This window comes from Podarcis vaucheri (assembly GCF_965113315.1).
Source record: "Podarcis vaucheri genome assembly, chromosome: 5".
Taxonomy (NCBI): Eukaryota; Metazoa; Chordata; class Lepidosauria; order Squamata; family Lacertidae; genus Podarcis; species Podarcis vaucheri.
The window spans coordinates 67,486,607-67,506,351 of NC_138763.1; the positions used below are offsets into that span (position 1 = coordinate 67,486,607).

The following is a 19,745-nucleotide window of genomic DNA, read 5'->3' on the forward strand; positions in this document are numbered from 1 at the left end:
CTCTAACACTCAGTCTCTCTCTCTCTGATACTGACTGACACTTTGATGAAGTGCTGGAGCGGAATAAGTAGAGAGCAGAAAACCGCCCCTCCTCTATGGAGAATCAGCAGAGCACATCACCAGAGGGGTGAAATCTCCTCAGTTTTGTTTTGAAATCTTTAAGACAATGCTTCAGTTTTCCTGTTGATTACATTGCTTTAATGCATACTTTTTGTTTGATTTTCTTCAGTAATGTTTTATTATGGATTGTTTTGTTTGATGTTTTAATGTGTTGCAAATGGCTTTGAGATTTTTTTCCTGAAAAATATAAAGTGGTATAGAAATGAAAAGAAAATTTAAAAAGAATTATATGAAAGAAATAGAATACTTAAGCTTCTTAATGAAAAGGTAGTCATCACAATTTGTTGGCTCCTAAGGTGTATTCCTGAACAAATACCTGAATCATCAGTCGAAGGGCAAGAGAATAAACTTCTAGTAAGATTTTTAAAAACACTTTGGACCAAAATAAGAGGCAAACTTCAGTGCTATTTTTGTTCATTTAGAAAAATGAAAGACAGGAGAATGACTTAAGGAAGCTGGTTTTTGTGATCTTTAGTCCTGAAAAATGCCTGTCAGGATTGAGACTGTGTTGTATTTTGGGGGAGAATTAGAACTTGTTACCCCACTTAGAGTAACAGTTAAAAGTAGACCTGCTGTGATGGCCTATGACACAGATCAATTATTGGCTGGCCCTTGCTTGCTTGTTATACAGTATTTGTCTTTTTCAGCCACCCTCCATTTTCTCCTGCCCCCCCCCCCCCACTTTGAAAGTAGAGTTGCCATATTTTAGAAAGTGAAAATCCAGACATGAAAGTTGTTGAGCTCCCCCACCCCGAGATGGGTTGCCATACCTCCAGAATTTTCCATACATCTCAGCAATTTCCACCCAGACACTATTTCTGATGGCCAAATCCCAGCTATGTCCAGGAAATTCTGGACATATGGCAACCCTATGAAAGTAAATATTTTATTATTGGTCACAGAAATTGCTGGTGTGCCTAGAAGGTTAGAACCAATCTGTATTCAGTTGAAGCAAACTCCCACTACGAGTCACAGTATGGCAGCTTGTATTCTTCCGGCCCATCAGGCTTCAGTGAGACTTCCTCCAGCACTCATGCTTTATATGGTCGTAGCTCCAGACGTAGCTGACGACCATGTTGGCAATTATCATCTTTTCTTCACATCAATGTACTTTTTGACAAATCTGTTATAGCCTCCCCAGACACATATAACAAGCCCAACTGGGGTGTCATCTCGCATTGCTAACCAGGTTGGCAACTGTCCCACTTTTATATCCAGCAGCCTCATATCTTTTACTGCAACAGGTTGGTTTGCCATCTTGAAGCAGTCGGTATCCCTCTCCCTCATTTTCTTTTCAATCATAGTGAGTTGATGGTTCGTTGTTGCAGATGGTCCTCAAAATGTGTAATATCACTCTTCAAAGCTCACCAAAGCACACTGAAATGTCCAGAATACTATGTTGTATTGTTGAAGCACTCAAAGGAAACAACTGTTGACCATTTGCACTAAACTAGATTTCAAACGAGTCCATCAGAGGGTGTGGGTGGGTGCATGGAGTCTTTAAAATGTATATTTTAAAGAAAAGTAAAGTACCGTAATTTCCACTCCAAAACACGCACTTTTTTGCTCCTAGAAAGTAAGGGAAAATGCCTGTGCATGTTACGGAGCGAATGCATGGATCGGAGCCATGGCTGCCGTCAGTCAAGCAAAGCGGGAGCTGTTTACACGCTCTATGAGGCTCTCGCTTTGCTTGCTTTAAAACGACCTGGAGCCGGGGAGGAGGGAGGGAGGGAAGGAGAGCCATGGCAGCAAAGCGGACACGGAGGAGGGACAGACGCTAGCAAAGGTCTGTGCGCTCTCTAAACAGAGCAATGAGGCTGCAGAGGGACAGCAGGAAAGATAAAATTTAAGCAACCAGCAGCAAAATAAAACCAACCTCTAGCTCTGAGCCACGCAGTGAAAACCAGGAAGTAAAAAAAAAAGGCTGGGGATGAGGGAGAGGGGAAAACTTCGCAAATCCCCTGCGTCTCAGCTGATCCGCTGGGACGGAGCAGCTTGTTTTCAGGCAGGATAGATTTGAGCATTGTCTGGGTCCTAGTGCCCCTATCTCTTTTTTGTGCTCCATTCTATTGCTGCTGGTGGCTGCTTATCACTCAGGCTGCGAGGAGCGCTTTTACACAGCTAATGGTGAATCCCCTGCAATCCAAGTCCTCCTCACTTGCTCAAATCTATTCTGCCTCAAAACAAGGAGCGGAAGGAAAAGGCTGCAAACTGTTAAATGGAAAAAAACCCAGGCACAGGGCAAATACCTTAAGTATACCTTTAAAGCAACAGTGTTCTTTCCCTCCCTCCTCCCCGCTCAGCTCCCCAAAAACCTCCTTCTCCATACCCCCCACACTGCTCCTTGTCCCTTGAGTGCTTTTCCTTCCCTCCCCACTTAAAACGTGTTTACAAAGCATGGATCCACATGGATCATCAGGATTTTTGCACTGGGTCACCCCAAATTCACCATCAGATCACATGTCTGTGGCCACAGCATGAACCACAAAAATCATACATCCACTGTTTCATTTAGAATATTTCTTTCTTGTTTTCCTCCTCTAAAAACTATGTGCATGTTATGGTTGGGAGCGTGTTATAGAGCGAAAAATACGGTAAGTAAAAACCTCTAGCTATAACATTTCTCCCAGAATTTGATGCATGTATGCTTATCCCTTTGAGAACATGAAAGCTGCCAAATTTCAGAAAGATATATTTAATGGGAAATAGAAATCACCCTAGGGTGGGGGGGTTTTTTGGGGGGTGATCTTGAAGACTGGGGACACTGGAGTGAGGTGCCCATGGGTAATATGCCTGCCAACGTTCAGACAAATAAGCCCAGGAGCTATTGTAGTATGTAATTTTATTTTGTTATAAAAAGCTAGAAAGTCACAGTTTTTTCTTCACTGCCCCTCTGTTCCTGGATGTTGTGTGTAATGTGACCAATTTTGTAGATGTGCTAATAGATAAAACTCCCCTTGTTATCCCTAAGAGAGCTCTAGAATCAACTATTTGTAGTAGTGATGGTCAAGACAGCAACAAGGTTTGTATTTCTGTGAAGGCTGCCCAGTGCCTACTCATTCCCTACCCTGAAGTTCAAAGTATGAGGAGTCACTTCTGGAACAAAATTCAATGTTTATTTAATTACATTCTCTGAAGGTTTAAAGCATGATGATTTCAACCGTGAGACACAAAACTAAAGTTTAAGACATAACCTTTTTGCTGATAATTTTACACTCTTTTCTAAACTGAGTTTCAGGGAGATTTTACCCACCTAGAATGGCGGTCACTGTTCCTTACCAGAAACACCCACTCAATATCTTCTATTTAGTTTTACTCTCAGGGAATCAAAACTGAATTGCCCCACCTAAGTCCAGGCCTTAACTGCCCACCCTGGCAGCCACATTCATTCAGCACCATACATTTTAAACACTCTGGAAGTGTAGTATGCAGGGAATCAGTTGTGTGGTGAGGTGGTAATTCTTTTATCACATTTGTATCCTGGCCTTTTTCCTGGGGTCTGATGCAGCAAGGCAGTTCTTATATTCTTAATCATGTGATTAAGGATACACAAACCAGTGGTGAGGAAACTGATACACTTAAAATAAAATAAAAAGCACTCTTAAAACACTAAGTCATGAATTACTCCAAATAATTCTGGGAACTGTAGTTTATTAAGGATGCAGAGAGCTGTTAGAAGACCACTATTCCCTTCAGAGAGCTATAAGTAGAGGGATGATTGTTAAACCACTCTGAAATTGTAGCTCTGTGAGTTCCCAGGAAGCCACGACTGTTAAAGTGGTATAAGAGTGCTTTAAACATATGTCAATAGACTTTTAAATACTGTGGATTTCAGTGGCCTACATGGCTGTCAATGCAAGTATAGTGTTTGTTGTGACTGGTGTAAAAGGAAAGAAATGAAATTTATCATAGGAATGTATTGCTTTACAGAGACATTCTCATGGAATCATAGAATTGTAGAGCTGGAATGCAGGAATCTCAGCTAAAGCAACCATGACTCAGCTAAGGCATCCCATCTCAGCTAAAGCATCTCATCAACTTAATGATTTTGTAGTACATCAGCTCGGGGGCACTGAGGCCCCAGATGAAATCCCAGTGGTTCCAGTATGTCATATTTTTGTGGTAAACTAGGTTAGTGATACGAGGAAGTAAGACGGCTACATCTCTGGGGCTTGCAATCAGGTCATTTCCACCAGTCCACACTGCAGTTGGCACAGTCATGTCCTCTATTTTATACAAAGGGGGAAAGCTCTGGAAAGTAAATGACAATGAATCATTATTTTTTTTAAAAAAAATGTTGTTAGTGACAGCATCTTTACGCAATTCAGACCAACTGTGGACAGTCCACAGGCTTGTATAGATGGGTGATTTTTCCTTCTTTCTACCTAGAACACTTATAGTCTGCTAACATGTTTTAAATATGGTTAGGTGGATCCTCTGCGGTTCTCCACAGATTTGCTCCTGGTTTTTCAAAGTTTTGCACTACAAGCCCAGCAACTGTAGGCACTGATTTATTGCTTTCTGGAGTTTGTATTTTTTTTGTATTCTATCTTATTTCTTTTTAGCTTGTTGTACACTACTTTGATGGCCTCAGCCCATGAAGTGGCCTACACATTTACAAAACAAGCAAACAATGGAGCAGGGGGCAGGGAGAACCCAAGGCAACCTGACTGACAATTGAAAGCTTCCCTGAAAGAGCTACACTCTCTGTAATTCATCACACAGATAACATGATGATGTGGGAAGAAGATGGGAATTCTCCCCACATTTCTTTGCTGCCAATGCCATTGTTCCTGCAAGGAAAGTGGGGAGTGGTTTGGGTGGTGGGAATGGCTTTGAGGACCCTCCAGCTATTTGCTGCTTGGTCTGAGGAAAAGGAGATTGGGAGTCAGGAGATTCACACCACATTTAAGGAGGTGGAAAAGAACCTGCTTTGAATGCAGAAGGTCCCATATTAAATCCCTGGCAGGGGTACAAGAAATCCCTGGAGACAAACTGGACACATCTAGGCTCCTCCTCCAGACTTTGTCAAATGTGTGGTCTGAGGTTGGATCTAATGTACATAGCCATGCTCCACCCACCCACCACACATTCTCTGAGCATGTGGAGGCAAACACTTGATGGGATCACATTCACATTAACTGTGAACTAGTGTGGTATACTGGTTAGATTGTTAATTAGTACTTGGAGATCCATGTTTACATTCCCCCTTAACCATGAAGTTCACTGACTGACCCTGGATCAATCACAATCATTCTAGACTACCTCACAGAGTTGTTATGTGGATAAAATGAGGGGACAATGACCCATTCCAGCTTGAACTGCATGGATGAATGGTGGGAGGTATATAGGGCTACCATACATCCCGGAATTGGACTGTCAAAATGGGGTCTGGGCAAATTTTCACCGAATTGGCAAAATGTCTGGGAAAACCTAGATGTATGGCAACCAGGCCATTTTTTAAAAGAAAAAAGTGTTTTAAAAATCCAATTCCCCCCATCCCCCCAAAAAACTCAACAACTTTGACAAAAAACTAAAGAAAACCCAACTTTGTCCTGATTTGGAAATATGTCGATATATATATAGAAGACATCTGAAGGCAGCCCTGTTTAGGGAAGCTTTTAATGTTTGATGTATCATAGTATTTTAATATTCTTTTGGAAGCCGCCCAGAGTGGCTGGGGAAACCCAGCCAGATGGGCGGGGTATAAATAATAAATTATTATTATTATTATTATATATCGATATATGTCGATATATATATATATATATATATATATATATATATATATATATATATATGCAGGTTTTGGTGTCTTCGGGTGTCTTCCCGTGTAAGAGTCGGGGTGTCTGTGCGACGTTTCGACGAGGTCTCGACGTGAGACCTCGTCGAAACGTCGCACAGACACCCCGACTCTTACACGGGAAGACACCCGAAGACACCAAAACCTGCATTCCTATACCCGTGAAAATCTACGAAAGCATATATATATATATATATATATATATATATATATATATATAAGCTTGTGTCACCAAATCACTTTTGCAAATCCATGTTAAGAACATCAGAAAATTAGGCGAATTCTTAACTCTTATATTGACACTGATGAGAACGCCAAGCAGTTAATATCATCTGGGTTGTGCTGATAGTCAGAACCATTGTAAATGCATGTCCTTGATGCAGATTTCTATTTTCACCATATTTACTGAACAAAAATTGTTCGCTCTTACCTGGTTATATCTTGCCTGATTCTCATTCCCGTAGTCAAAGTATCTGAATAATCCTGAATCTCTTATCTATCAAAATAATAGGAAAGCCATAGCATTGGATATTAGCATTAGATATGATGTGATACATATTACAAATAATAAAATTACTATTTTTGATCCAACCTATTCTTTTCTGTAAAATCCTTGTTTGACTAATTATGAACGTTGCCTGTTCCTTTTGGAATTTATCTCTATGGCAGTAAATATCCCTTGGGGTAAATATATTTCATGTGAGGAATCCCTTTCTGAAATGAAGGGATTTGCAGAACACTTGGTGTTCATGTGCCCATTTTTTCATAAGACGAAAAGAGCTCCCTACTCCGCCTAAATAAACAAAACTAGGTTTTAGCCATGTCAGTTCAGAAAGCTCATATTAGAACAATAGCACCAACTTAAATTGGCTTAAAAAATTGTCCAGTAGCACCTTAGAGACCAACTAAGTTTGTTCTGGGTATAAGCTTTTGTGTGCATGCACACTTCTTCAGATACACTGAAAAAGAAGTCACTGGACCACTGTTTCAGATGTATCTGAACAAGTGTGCATACACACGAAAGCTTATACCCAGAACAAACTTAGTTGGTCTCTAAGGTGCTACTGGACAGGTTTTTTATTTATTTTGACTGTGTCAGACCAACACGGCTACCTACCTGAATCTTAAATTGGCTTAATTATTGTAGTGGCTTCCCAGGGAAAGTTAAGTACACTAATAGTTGCAGGATTCTTTGGTGGAGGCTCAGAAAGTTTGTAATTTTTGAGTGAGCATATAAGCATGGAACTCTCTTGACCATCACAGCTGCTAAAAAGTATACAACACTCTACCTGTTTCCAGTGTACAATAGATTTAGCTGATGTTCCATCCATAAAGCGAGCTCCATACACATCCATTCGACTCTGCAGGAAAAGTTTGGAAAATAAACAACAATCTGAAAAATCAGTGAAATTAAAACAAACCCCCCCCCCCAGAAACTCCCCTACAAGTAAAGGCTATTTTGTTTAGAAAAGGGATGATGAAAATACTATACAATTGTAAATGGGATGAAAAGAGTGCATTTGTACGGGGGGGGGGGGGGAGAGAGATTTCTCCCTTTCACATCAAAAGAACCTGAGGCCACCAAAGCTGGCAGATTCAGGAAAGTTCAAGCAAATAATTTTGTCACACAGTGTATATAGCTCAGCTGGGGAATTCACTTTTGCAAGATGTGATAGTGGCTTTGAAGTGGGTTGAGACAAATTCATAGATGATAGCTCTATCAGTGGCTATTAGTCATGAAGGCTCTGCAGTACCTCCAGTATCAGAGACAATATATTTCTGAATAGCAGCTGCTGGGAGACAGGAATGGGGTAACTGAGGTTGTGCTCAGGCTTGTGTATTTCCTGTAGGAATATTATTGGCCACTATGAAAACAGGATGCTGGGCACCATGGGCCTTTGGTTTCCAACGTTTCTTGAACGTGGGTCCCCAGCTGTTGTCGGACTACAACTCCCATCATCCCTGGCCACTGGTCCTGCTATCTAGGGGTAATGGGAGTTGTAGTCCAGCAACAGTAGGGGACCCAGATATGAGAAACCCAGGGCTTTTCTTATGTTGCTAAATTCCAGCTTTTTAGTAGCAACTATTGTTAAGGCAACAAGGTGCATTAAAGTTGATTCACCCTTTGAGATGAATTGGCCACATCCTGCTTATCGCTCGGCAGGCAGTGCATGCATTCTGTCTTTAAGGTCACAGGCTGGACAGAACCAAAATTCTAATGGTCATTTTTCTTCAGGAGACATGTCTCCGATGCCAGCTGCACCTTAACTTTAAAGCAGTATCACATCACTTAAAACAGCCATGGCTTCCCCCAAAGAATCCTGGGGGCTGTAGTTTGATAGGGGTGCTGAAAGTTGTTTGGTGACACCTATAATTCCCCTCACAGACTCTGATTATTTCCCACACACTGATTGTTAACTACTCTGAGGGAAGCCATGACTGTTTAAAGTAATAAGTTGCTGTATAGTGCAGATGGAGACTCACTTTCTGGCACCTAAACCCATTTTCCTGGGAGTAAGTCCCATTCAACTCTATGAGAATTGTTTCTGATTAGACATATATAAACTTGTGCTGTTCTAGTGCAACCATAGGCATATCTACTCACAAAGTAAGCCATTTTCTGTTCACTGAGACTTATTTCAAGTTTGTACAAGATTCCCATCTTATTCTGAGTCTTCAGTTTTTCGCAGGGCTTTTTGCACCCTTTGGATGCTCAGCTTTTGCTGCAAAAATGAAGCTTTGTGAAGATTCAGAGCATGTAGCAAACCAATCATAGTAGCAAACTACTATGTTTTCTTTACACAATCTACACACCATATTTAGATTTGTTGCATTAAATCCGCCTGTTGAGAATATGAGTTGAGCACAGAATTGCTGCATCAATGTAACGCTGCACAATTTCCTGAAAAAGTCTGCCACGGGTTTGCGAAACAGTACAAATTCTCCTCTGACAAAGATGCTCTGGGAAGATACAAAAGGTGTTACAATTTAACCTTAAAAATATATTTGCGGAATTAGCTATGTTCCTCTAGAATTCTTTTGTGGCTGGTTGCAGCTTCTTAAAGCAGGCTCGGCCCTCCAGATGTTTTTGGCCTACAACTCCCATGATCCCTAGCTAGCTAACAAATGGTCAGGGGTGATGGGAATTGTAGTCTCAAAACATCTGGAGGGCTGAGTTTGAGGAAGCCTGTCTTAAAGGTTTCAGTTGGAGAGTGGGAACAGAGACCCATATGCTGATCGTACCTGTTCCACCTTCCCGTGGGAAGGTCTGAAAGGGATTTAGAAGGGCATCCAGCTGGTCATACTTACAAGCCTCTTCTCAATCAGGAACAATGATAACACCCGGTTCCAATTAGAGGAAGCCTTGTAACCATGTTCCACCAAATCTATTCATAAGACCCCTTCAGATCTTCCAGCTCAGGTGGAATCTCGACACATATAAATGTGTCTCTGAAAATGCTTTTTTTTAAAATGCTTTGAAAAATATACTGAATCTGCCATAAGCTCAACATCACCACTTAGTGTCACAGCTGTATAATGCACTTAAAATGATATATTTGCAGCTGGATAGCTGAGTCCTCGGTGCAGGAAGGTTGGAGTGCGAATTAGTGAATCTGTTGATTCTATTTCTCTCAGTTTTTCATATTCCACTCTTAAGTTCAATTTTCCACATTTCTAAATCAGTTTGCATTTTTTTTAAGCACAAATCCGCTTGAAATTTCTTCAGTGTGAATTTTTTCAAATGCATACATTTTTGGTACATTTTTGCCTAGCACACACATTTTTGCAAATAAATTTCCCCTAATATAACCATTTTTGTCTGCTATTTTTGCTAACATGTGGAATAATAAACACATTTTACCCTAGTATATGCATTTTTGTATTCATAACCTGCTTGGAGAACCAAATTTTAGAGATGAGTAAATTTTGAATGGCAGCTGAGCTTCTTTTTTTGTGTATTGTGCAAATGAGGTCGGTTCTCCTACAATGCAAACTGATTTTTTTTTAAAAAACACACCAAAAACCCCCACAACCTATTCCTAGTTTGGATGTGGACCAAAAACACAAAGTACACATACATTTCTCCCCTAGATTGAAATATTTAATCCTTAGGGCTTTTTTCTTGGTTTATTCTCTTTATGTTGTTCAGCACTGTAAGAGCAATCCACAGCTCACTGAAATCTATAGTAAAGCCTGTGTTGGTTTTTCAAAACATTAAAAAAAAACAACCCGAAATTTTGCTATGCATAGCAACTCAAACAAATTTAGGTTGTATTTCTTATATTTCTAAACAGCCCTTCATTCAGTATGCTCTCCGAGCAACATTACAGTTATATAAAATGTGAACCTGTTATATAGAATCATAGAGTTTATAGACTTTTTCTTTTATAGCATAATCTCTATGAGGGTGACAGGTACAATTGTCTATCTTAGTTATGAAGTTAAGGGAAAGGTTACTCTTAAATTCCTGCTGGCCTAGTATTCTTTGATTTCCCGGTAATAAAATAGAGAGTAATGTGTACCTTGGATGAGTAGTCAGGAAGTAGGAAGGAAAATTTGGAAGCAGGGCTTGTCACATGCTTAAGAGAAATCACAGGAGCCAAGGCGGTAAATAGTTTGATTTTTTGAGACAGCTCTGGTATGGCTGAAAATGCTATGAAGCCTAAAGGATAGGGGAGAAAAACACAGTGAGCATTTAGGACTGCTCATAGTACAAAATTCATTTGCCAATTTACCAAAGGCCTACTCCTAGACTCTAAAGCAGAGATGGGGATTCTGTGGCCCTCCTGATATGGCTGGTCCACAACTCCCACTATCGCTGTTCATTTGCCATGCTGGCTGGGGCTGATGGGAGTTGGAGTCCAAGCGCATCTGTAGGGCCACAGGTTCCCTATATCTGCCCTATGTGATCAATGGATCAATTGAGGCTAAGCAATAGATCTGCCATGGGTGGCAAAACCTGACCATCTCCCTTCTCTACTTATCAAGTTAAAACCAGTTGCCAGTAAAGTAAGGCAATTGAGATTATTCTGTTATTCTTGTAATGAGTTTCTCTTTTAAATATAAACTGTAAAAGTCTAAAATGAATCTAAATAGGGCAAACCCTGGATCACAGCTGTATGTAAAGCAAGGCTGAATTCTTATGTAAGATCATGGGGCACATGGTAAGGTTTTATTCTGTAACGTCAAAGCCTCTTTTTCTCCCCAATGAGAAGCTGCTGAATGGAGGTGGGCAGAGGACCAGTTGAAACTGGTTGTGGGGTGCATCTGCCCCAAGGGTCAACAGGACAGCTTACCACTTTCTCCACCCTTACAGCCATCTTCTCATTTTCCCCTGAAAACTCACAGGGACATAGCATAGTCACAAAGGGAAAGCAGGCCCATAGATATTGATTGGTTCACAATTCAGCACCAGTGTTGGGGCAAGGCTGACTCTCAACACAAAAGGATCAGCAGTATAAGGTCAAACTGGAATCTTTACAGCTGGCTCTAGGATCCATAATAGCAGAACATAAACCCTTTTTTTCCCTTAGAAAGAGGGAGAGAGAGAACAAAAAAACATGGGTTAGCCCAATTTAGCATACCAATGGTTGTGCCTTGAGAGTAGCCTACGTAATACAGTTGCTTCTGCCCAGTTTTCTTCAGAATGAAGTTGATCATTGCTGGAAGGTCATACAGAGCCATTTCATGGAAACTGAAGGAAATATTTAAATGTTATGGCAAAATTAGTGACACCTCTTCATCTGAACTCCTAGATGTTCACCCAGAGTTGCCTTCTGGAAGCTTTTGCTTGAAATGTGGGTGCAGAACCAGGTGATGGCGCCACCATCCCCATTCTCCACTTTAATTTTGCAGCGATGGCTTCCAGCAACAGAACATCACTAAACATCTCTCTCTCTCTCTCTCTCTCTCTCTCTCTCTCTCACACACACACACACACACACACATTTTTTCATTTCATACATGAATCGCATGAAGAACCATCACACATAAAAGCAGGCTGTAAGATGTGAAGATGCTCAGTGTGTGGACTTCTACTTCTTTCCACACATTCTGGAATTGTGCAGGCCACAGTACATATGTGGAAATCCAACATGCATAGAGATCTATAGCTTTTAGTTACCGTCCTGACGAGGGAAGGGGGGGGATTTGATTCAGTTTGCATTGAAACCTAAATTTTTCAAATTCGCACTTTCTAAAATGAAATGACAACTGAAACACAGTCGTCCTTCGAAATTCATATTAATCCATATGTTGTGATGCCATCCTCCAACCAATCAAGAGTTTACAAAAATACATATATTATGCAAACTGTGAATAAAAAGTAGTGAAAATGACATGATAAAATGTGCACACCAAAATATATCAAGAGAAATTTGTACTAAAGTACGGAGGAATTTCCATGAAGACTTGTCAAACAAAATTTTTTCAAATTGCTGCAGATATGTGGAGAACCAGATTTAAGTTTGGGGGAAAATGACAGACTGTGAGAACCAAAACCGACAGATCCTTCCATCCCTAACTAGGAGTAGCAGGTTCACCCAGCCACAATGGTCCCCTCACATATGAATCAGGGGAAGGGGCATTGTTAGGAATAAAAATGTTGCCTTTTCAAAAGGCCACAAGGCTATAACAGCTAGATGACAGCAGACAGCAGAAACTTGCTTACACATATCTTGTGGTTAGGAGGCTTATAGATAGGGCTGTTTGCAGCCGTTATGTGATTTATCTGTACTCAGTTATACCCACTAGTGGTTGGGATGTGGCTTTATTGCTTGAGTCAATGTGTAAAAACATAAGAAACATGGACCAAATAAGGAGAAAGGTAAACAGGAGTAGTGGTCGTTGGAACTAGAGTAATGGGAGATGTCAACAAAGGTGGGGATTTTAGTATGTTAACTAGGTGGTCATGATAGGCTATAAACCTTGCATGTATCCAGCCAATGAGGAAACAAGGGAAACCTGTGCTTCAGGCATAAAGAATATAAACTTGTACCTTACCAATTTGAGGTGTGCCTACTTTGGACACCCACTCTTGCAAGAATGTATTGTACTTAATAATCTCTTTGCTACTTCACCAATTTTGTTCAGAATTTATTTTGAGGGTCTTGGGACCCACGTTTTACTTCTAACAGGCATCAGACATAGAAAATCACACATAGGGCTGTAGGATGCGAAAAACCCCTGCGTGTAGACTCCTGCTTTTTCTCACACATTCTGGAATTGTGCAGGGATCCAAAATTTTGTAGTCCCTATTTCAAAGGGTTATGTTTCTACAGTTCATTTCTTAGGATAGCTACATGTATAGAAGCCTATAGATTGTAGCCATAGTCTTGCTCAGTGCAAATCTATTGACATAAAGGGATATGAATAGGGATAGGGAGAAATTCAATTCAGTCTACATTTAAAGCTGAATTTATCAAATTTGTTGATATGAGAACCAAAACTCAGCCATCCTTAAAATTTTTGAGTGATTAAGTTCGGCAACCACTCAGTGTTTACAAAAATGTGTATATTCGGTAAAATTGTGCATAAAATGTATATTATTAGTGAAAATAACATTTAAAATGTACCATATTGGGAGATACTACTTGCAAAAATGTGTACATTAGTCAAAACTGCATACAAAAATGTGCTGATCTGGAGAAATTTGACTAAAATGCTGAAGATCAGCAGAGTTAATGTGTGAAATAGTATTGTTTATTGCTGTTTATTTTACAGTTCAAAATACCTGAAATCCCAAAATTCATCTTGGTCAGTTGACAAATTCTGGTGTCTCCGAGACCAACTTGATCCTCTGTTGTTCCCCAGCCAAACATCATAGCCAGCATCCGCTAATATAAAGCCAAAACTGTTGTTTGCCAGATTTTCGACCCAGAAGCTAGCTTCCGCAAATATCCCATGCTGCAGCAACACAACAGGCCTGGGACCTGGTTTAAAAAACAAACCATTATAACAAAGCAGGTGAGAATCTCTGTGCCATGATAACAAATATGTTTTTGACAAATATCCCTTGTTTATATTATTAGATTATAGTTTATATTACAGTACATTATCTCAGTATGTTTGTTAGGCTCTAGTCCCGGGGCCGGCAAGGTTTATCTTGCCTGGGTCGGATTGGTCCCATACAAATCCCTTCGTGGGCTGGATCCCTCTCTCATGTGAGCGCATGTGTCTGTTATTTCCGGTATCTGCGCATGCGCAGATGCGATTTCCAGCACCACGGCAGCGAGTCCCCGTGCTGCGCTGCACTGGTTTAGCGCAGCATGTGAGCAGGTGGCTCATGGGCCGGTCAAACGATCTTCGCGGGCCCCTTCCAGCCCATGGGCCCGAGGTTGGTGACCCCTGCTCTAGTCTCATTCAGTGGCATGGATCTGAATTTTGACTGTAGAGGAGGCTTGTCAACAAAGCCCTATTCAAGACTTCAGAAAAAATCTGTGGGCACTGAAACTGGGGAAGGGGAATAGGCAGGCAAATGCCAAACCATGCTCCCAAGGCCCTGATATGAAGTGGACTTGTCCATCCCATCATTGACCTTCCTGGGAGGTCTGAAGGGAAATTATAAGGATGCTTTCTCAAGACATTTCCATGTGCTTCCATGAGGACATCTCCATGTGATCCTGATAAGGCTGGGCTCTCATTTGAGGAGAGACTTTTTAGGGTGTTCAGTCCCTTTCTGACCTTCCTGCTCAATACAAGACAGTTGAGGAATGAAGCTGTTGTACCTGTCCCTTCACCCATCCAGTTTAAGGCTGTATATGCTCTTCTGAACACTTCAGTGGGGCTCCAGAAGGCCATGCAACAACCTTCTGGGCCGAGTCGCTTTGGGTCTTGACTCAGGGTCTGATATCTTTATGTAAAGCTCTAGTAATTACATAATTCTGGACTGTATTAAGGCTTTTAATATACAACTGTGATAGGCCAACAATTTGTTTTGAACTATAAATAAGGAAAAAAATATTTTCAGATACCTTCAGCGGTAAGATTTTCTCTTCCAAAGGGAATTCGGTTTACTGTCAAATAATAGCCATCATCTGTTAAGACTTCATACTCTTCACTGGTGTATCCTTTGTAGCGAATCACCTCGCTCTAAAAGAAGAAGAAATAAACTCCTGAGATGTTTGAATTCAGAATATTTTAATCTGTCACAGAGGAGACCCTTAGCTAACAACTGTACATTGATAGTGTCAGTATATAGGTCAGTCACTATATGGCAATGGAAGCAGTTGTTTCTATGTGAAGTGAGGCCCTTCTTGTGTCTGCTCTGTGTTTGTTTAAAAGACACCATAAACAGATGTCACCACCAGTGTACATTCCATATATTTGCATACACCAATAGTTGAGCAACACAATTATAGTGTTATTCACATGTAATGTTCAACAAGTTTACAACCTGAGTACAAAGCAGTTGAGCTGTGTAGACACTTTCAACAAGTGTAGACTCTGTCACACAAGACCCTTTCACTCTTTGCTTTAAAATTAGTTTGCAATAAGCTCCTGTTCAGTAGGAAATGAAGCTGTACCAACACATCACCACCACCATCTAATTTCATTGCCTTTGTATACTGTCTTTCTGCAAAGGCACCCAAAACAGTTTACTGTTTTAAAGTACTAAGACAAATGATAAAACATCTAAAAGCAGGGAGGAAGTCTGACTGGAGAAGGTTGTGATGTTGTCTGTGCCTGCCTCCTTCATACTCACTCAACCTACACTCAGAATTGAGAAATGTTCCTGAACTGCTTTCAGTATTACGGAACAGAAGTCCTGGCTCTCACTCTTGGACACCATACTCAGATTCTTAGCCAGATTGTTACCAAACACTTAATCCCACAATTCACCACATAGATTATGTTACAATGAGTCCATTGTACAACGAGTCCATTAATGCTGAGCTCCAAGGAGCATGGGGTAGGTGTAAGAAAGGCTTTCTTTCTGCCGGAACTCACCAACTCAGTTCCGGCACCTCTCAGGTGGGCTCCATTGCCATTCTAAGGGAATGAGGGAGGTGTTTGTGCTGGTGTCCCATCCTTAGAGAAGGAGGCTCACTGTCTGATTCAGACACAGGCACATCCCCAGAGATGGGAAGTGTTTTGCTGGCAGAAGGAGACACCTGGGTCAAATCAGCAGCCCTCCCTTGGTGCTTGGGACATCCAATAGCACTGAGGTGGGGCTTCCTCCCTCCAACCAGCATCCAGTACAGCACCTCACAGGCCACTGGGTCCCTCCCCAGGATCAAACTCCCCACTCTCGTCCCATTCCTCCTCCCTGCTCTGGCCAGCTCTGCCAAGAAGTCTTTACATAATCTATGTGGTGAATTGTGGGATTAAATGTTTGGTAACAATCTGGCTGAGAATCTGAGTACAGTGGTGCCTCGCAAGACGAAAAGAATCCGTTCTGTGATTCTCTTTGTCTAGCGTTTTTTTCATCTTGCAAAGCAAGCCCATTGAAGGATTAGCGGATTAGCGCTATTAGCGGCTTTTAGCTTTAGCGGCTTTTAGCGGCTTATCTGCTGATCGGATCAGCTGATAAGCGGCTTAGCGGCTTAGAAAAAGGGGGGAGGGGGGAAAAACCCGCAGGAACTCGCTAGACATTTTCGTCTTGCGAAGCAAGCCCATAGGAAATTCGTTTTGCGAAGCACCTCCAAAACGGAAAACTCTTTCGTCTAGCGAGTTTTCCGTCTTGCGAGGCATTCGTCTTGCGGGGCACCACTGTACCTCGGGTTACATACTTAATTCGTTCTAGAGGTCCGTTCTTAACCTGAAACTGTTCTTATCCGGAAGCACCACTTTAGCTAATTGGGCCTCCTCCTGCTGCTGCGCCACCGGAGCACAATTTCTGTTCTCATCCTGAAGCAAAGTTCTTAACCTGAGGTACTATTTCTGGGTTAGTGGAGTCTGTAACCTGAAGCGTATGTAACCTGAAGCGTATGTAACCCAAGGTACCACTGTATTGGGTTACTTTTTTCTGGGGGGGATGCAGGGGGACACATACACCTAAACTTTCTGTGAATCTAAGTTTTGCCTCATTGAGGGGCAGTATTTCAATATGAGTAGGAAAATGAGAGTACCACTAAACATTTGTAAAGAAAAAGAGCACTGCTAAGAGGGAAACAGAAAGTGCTGTTGTTTGTCTTTCCTTGCTGTTCTACATACTCCTCTGCATCACCAGAAATAAGTTTTGCATTTCCCCATGGCTTGTTTGTCATCATTCCCAATTGCATATCCCCACGCCATTAACCAATAGTTATGCTTTTGATGTTCAAGACCTGGGATTGCCAACACGGCGCCCCTGCAGATGTTATTGGGCTAGAACTCCCATTGGGTAAAGGGTAAAGGGACCCCTGACCATTAGGTCCAGTCACGGACGAATCTGGGGTTGTGACGCTCATCTCGCTTTATTGGCTGAGGGAGCCGGCGTACAGCTTCCGGGTCATGTGGTCAGCATGACTAAGCCGCTTCTGGCAAACCAGAGCAGCGCACGGAAACACCGTTTACCTTCCCGCCAGAGTGGTACCTATTTATCTACTTGCACTTTGATGTGCTTTCGAACTGCTGGGTTGGCAGGAGCAGGGACCAAGCAACGGGAGCTCACCCCATCACGGGGATTCGAACAACCAACCTTCTAATCGGCAAGTCCTAGGATCTGTGGTTTAACCCATAGCGCCACCCGCGTCCCTTGGGCTAGAACTCCCATTAGGCCCTGATAAATGGTCATGCAATCTGGGGCTCATGGGAACTGGAGCACCACAACAGCAGCTTGAGGGCACCTCGATGGCTACCCCTTGTTCTAGACTGGAGGAAGGGAGATAGAAGGAACAAGAGCTGCTCTTCAGCTCCCTCAGATTTGAATTCTAGCCCCATCTCAGGCCTGCCACTGCATAAGATTTATAAAGGAGTACATAGCTTACAACATTCATGTGAACTTCAGGATTTGAACCTCTGCTCCCACTCAGTTCTTCTGCGCTCCCAGTTGCTTGTATTAGACAAGCGATGGCAAGAAACCACCACATCTTCTTTCTATATATGATTTTTTTTTAAAAAAAAGTAAAAAGTGGGGTGGAAGAGGAGGAGGGGAAAAGTGGGGTATCCTACATCAATTACTTCATAAACAATGCAGACATAATATATACATTTTAATCAAATATTCCAGAATGTCTGAAATCCAAATTCAATACATGAGTAACATACAAAAATAAACTATCAAACCTAATAGAAAACATAAAATTGTGTTAAATGCATGAAGTCCAAGCTGCATAAACCAAGTAAACTAATTGGGGAAGAAAAGAAGAGTTTTCAACCATGCCAGGGCTTCCTTTCCTTCTAGGAGAAGAGAATATCAGGGAACTGGGGCTGTATGCCAAAAACACCTGCTTGAGGCACAGCATGTTATACTCACAGGGGCAGATGAAAAAAAAAATCTTTCTCTACAAATCTTCATTCTGTTCTGTTTTTAAAATTCTGTTTTTAAAATTCCAGGCTACACTGTACCTTGCCTTCCCCCTTATTTTTTGCTTATCAATACCCCATGCCCCTCAAAATGCAGACAAATATATACAAAAAAGCCCAGAGTAAATGAAAATATTACCACTCAGAGTCCTCTTGCTGTGTTTAGGCAGGAACAGAATTTCCAAATGATGCCTCCTCCAACATTGCCAGCATTATCTATTACCAGAGAAATTCCTTTTCCATGTTTCACAAGACATTTGTTTTTACAATTGCCAGTTCCTTCTAATCGGTTCTCTTTCTTCTTGATATCAAAGTATCTGCAGCATAGCAGTAATACTGTAGGCGGCTTCTTTAGTTATATGACTTGAATGGCACAACATTCTTGGTTAGTTCCATCGGGAACACCTAATTAAAACTGGTGACCAGTGTAAAGGAAATAAATGCACGTGACTGATGATCTGTAGCCGTGCACTTGACCTGACCACTCACAATCACAGTAGAACACATGCACAGCTCTGTTTTGGAAATTGGGGCATTTTTTGCCCTGAGAATCTATTCTCCCCTAAATTACTAACAAGGGATGTGATGCACAAATATGCAGAAAGAGTGGAATCAAGGTTATGGAAATGAATCCTGAATAGGGGACCCATGACTAAAGTGATGTACTTAATAAACCTTTCATTTTCATGCCTATGCCATTCATTTTAAAGCCACCCTACATTTTAGTGCACAGTTCCTTTTGCATTCCTGCATGTAGGCATGTGACATAAGATACCTGTGCTTCTTTCTAGGCTCCTATTTAATATAATAGGTTTATGGTACATTCATAGAGACAGCATCAATTAAATCAATTTCAGCCTACCTGTATGAATGACTTTCTGGCAGCACCACTGTCATATGCGCGAGTGCCCAGGTCTGTAGGTGTAGCGCTGACCAGGAAAGGTGTTATGCTCAAATATTTTGGTTACTCCACCACTGCAGAGGCAACAAGGCCATTTTTTTTCTTCTCCATTGTAAATACATACCCTGTGACATTCTACAAGTATATCCAGTGCCGCACTTTCCACACTGTGTTCTTCTTCTGACTCCTCCTACGTACACACAGTAAAACATATACCACTCTCTGTGTTCCCCTTCTCACCTCTTAACTGTCATTACATATCACGGATGCTTTTCTTCATTTATAAACTCTTGCAAAAACTGTCCTAACTGGTTTCTGAACAAGATGTTTCAGTAGATTGACAAGATCCATGTGTGCAAGGGTGTCTGTGTATGAGTGCCATTCGAAAGAATCTCATCCTAGATTCAGTTTAATCTCGCTTATTTGTGAGCAATGCAATCACTTTTGGATGGAGCCCCTCAGGGACCCAAGCCT

General features: G+C 41.5%; 1 protein-coding gene across 2 annotated transcripts; it reads right to left on the minus strand.

Moving 5' to 3' along the window:
• Window positions 1-3,214: 3,214 nt before the first annotated feature.
• Window positions 3,215-19,484, minus strand: LOC309532143 (lipase member M-like). 2 transcript variants are annotated; one of them, XM_082222148.1, is made up of 10 exons: window positions 19,233-19,484; window positions 17,833-17,941; window positions 14,896-15,013; window positions 13,656-13,854; window positions 11,509-11,618; window positions 10,447-10,586; window positions 8,738-8,884; window positions 7,213-7,284; window positions 6,354-6,419; window positions 3,215-4,371 (listed from the first exon to the last, which is right to left on the minus strand). In XM_082222148.1, exons 1-10 carry the CDS (start codon window positions 19,265-19,267, stop codon window positions 4,138-4,140), a joined length of 1,230 nt encoding a protein of 409 aa, XP_082078274.1. In that variant the 5' UTR covers window positions 19,268-19,484; the 3' UTR covers window positions 3,215-4,137. The 2 variants fall into 2 exon arrangements, with proteins under 2 accessions (XP_082078274.1, XP_082078275.1); XM_082222149.1 differs by lacking the exon at window positions 19,233-19,484 and adding an exon at window positions 18,510-18,714.
• Window positions 19,485-19,745: the final 261 nt, after the last annotated feature.

Bases quoted from the DNA above. Each gene is read 5' to 3' on its own strand.
- LOC309532143 (XM_082222148.1), bottom strand. From the start codon at position 19,267: ATGACAGTGGTGCTGCCAGAAAGTCATTCATACAG. The intron at 17,942-19,232 runs GTAGGCTGAAAT...AATCATATATAG, and splicing joins CCAGAAAGTCATTCATACAG to AAAGAAGATGTGGTGGTTTC. The intron at 13,855-14,895 runs GTATCTGAAAAT...TTTTTAAACCAG, and splicing joins AGAAAATCTTACCGCTGAAG to GTCCCAGGCCTGTTGTGTTG.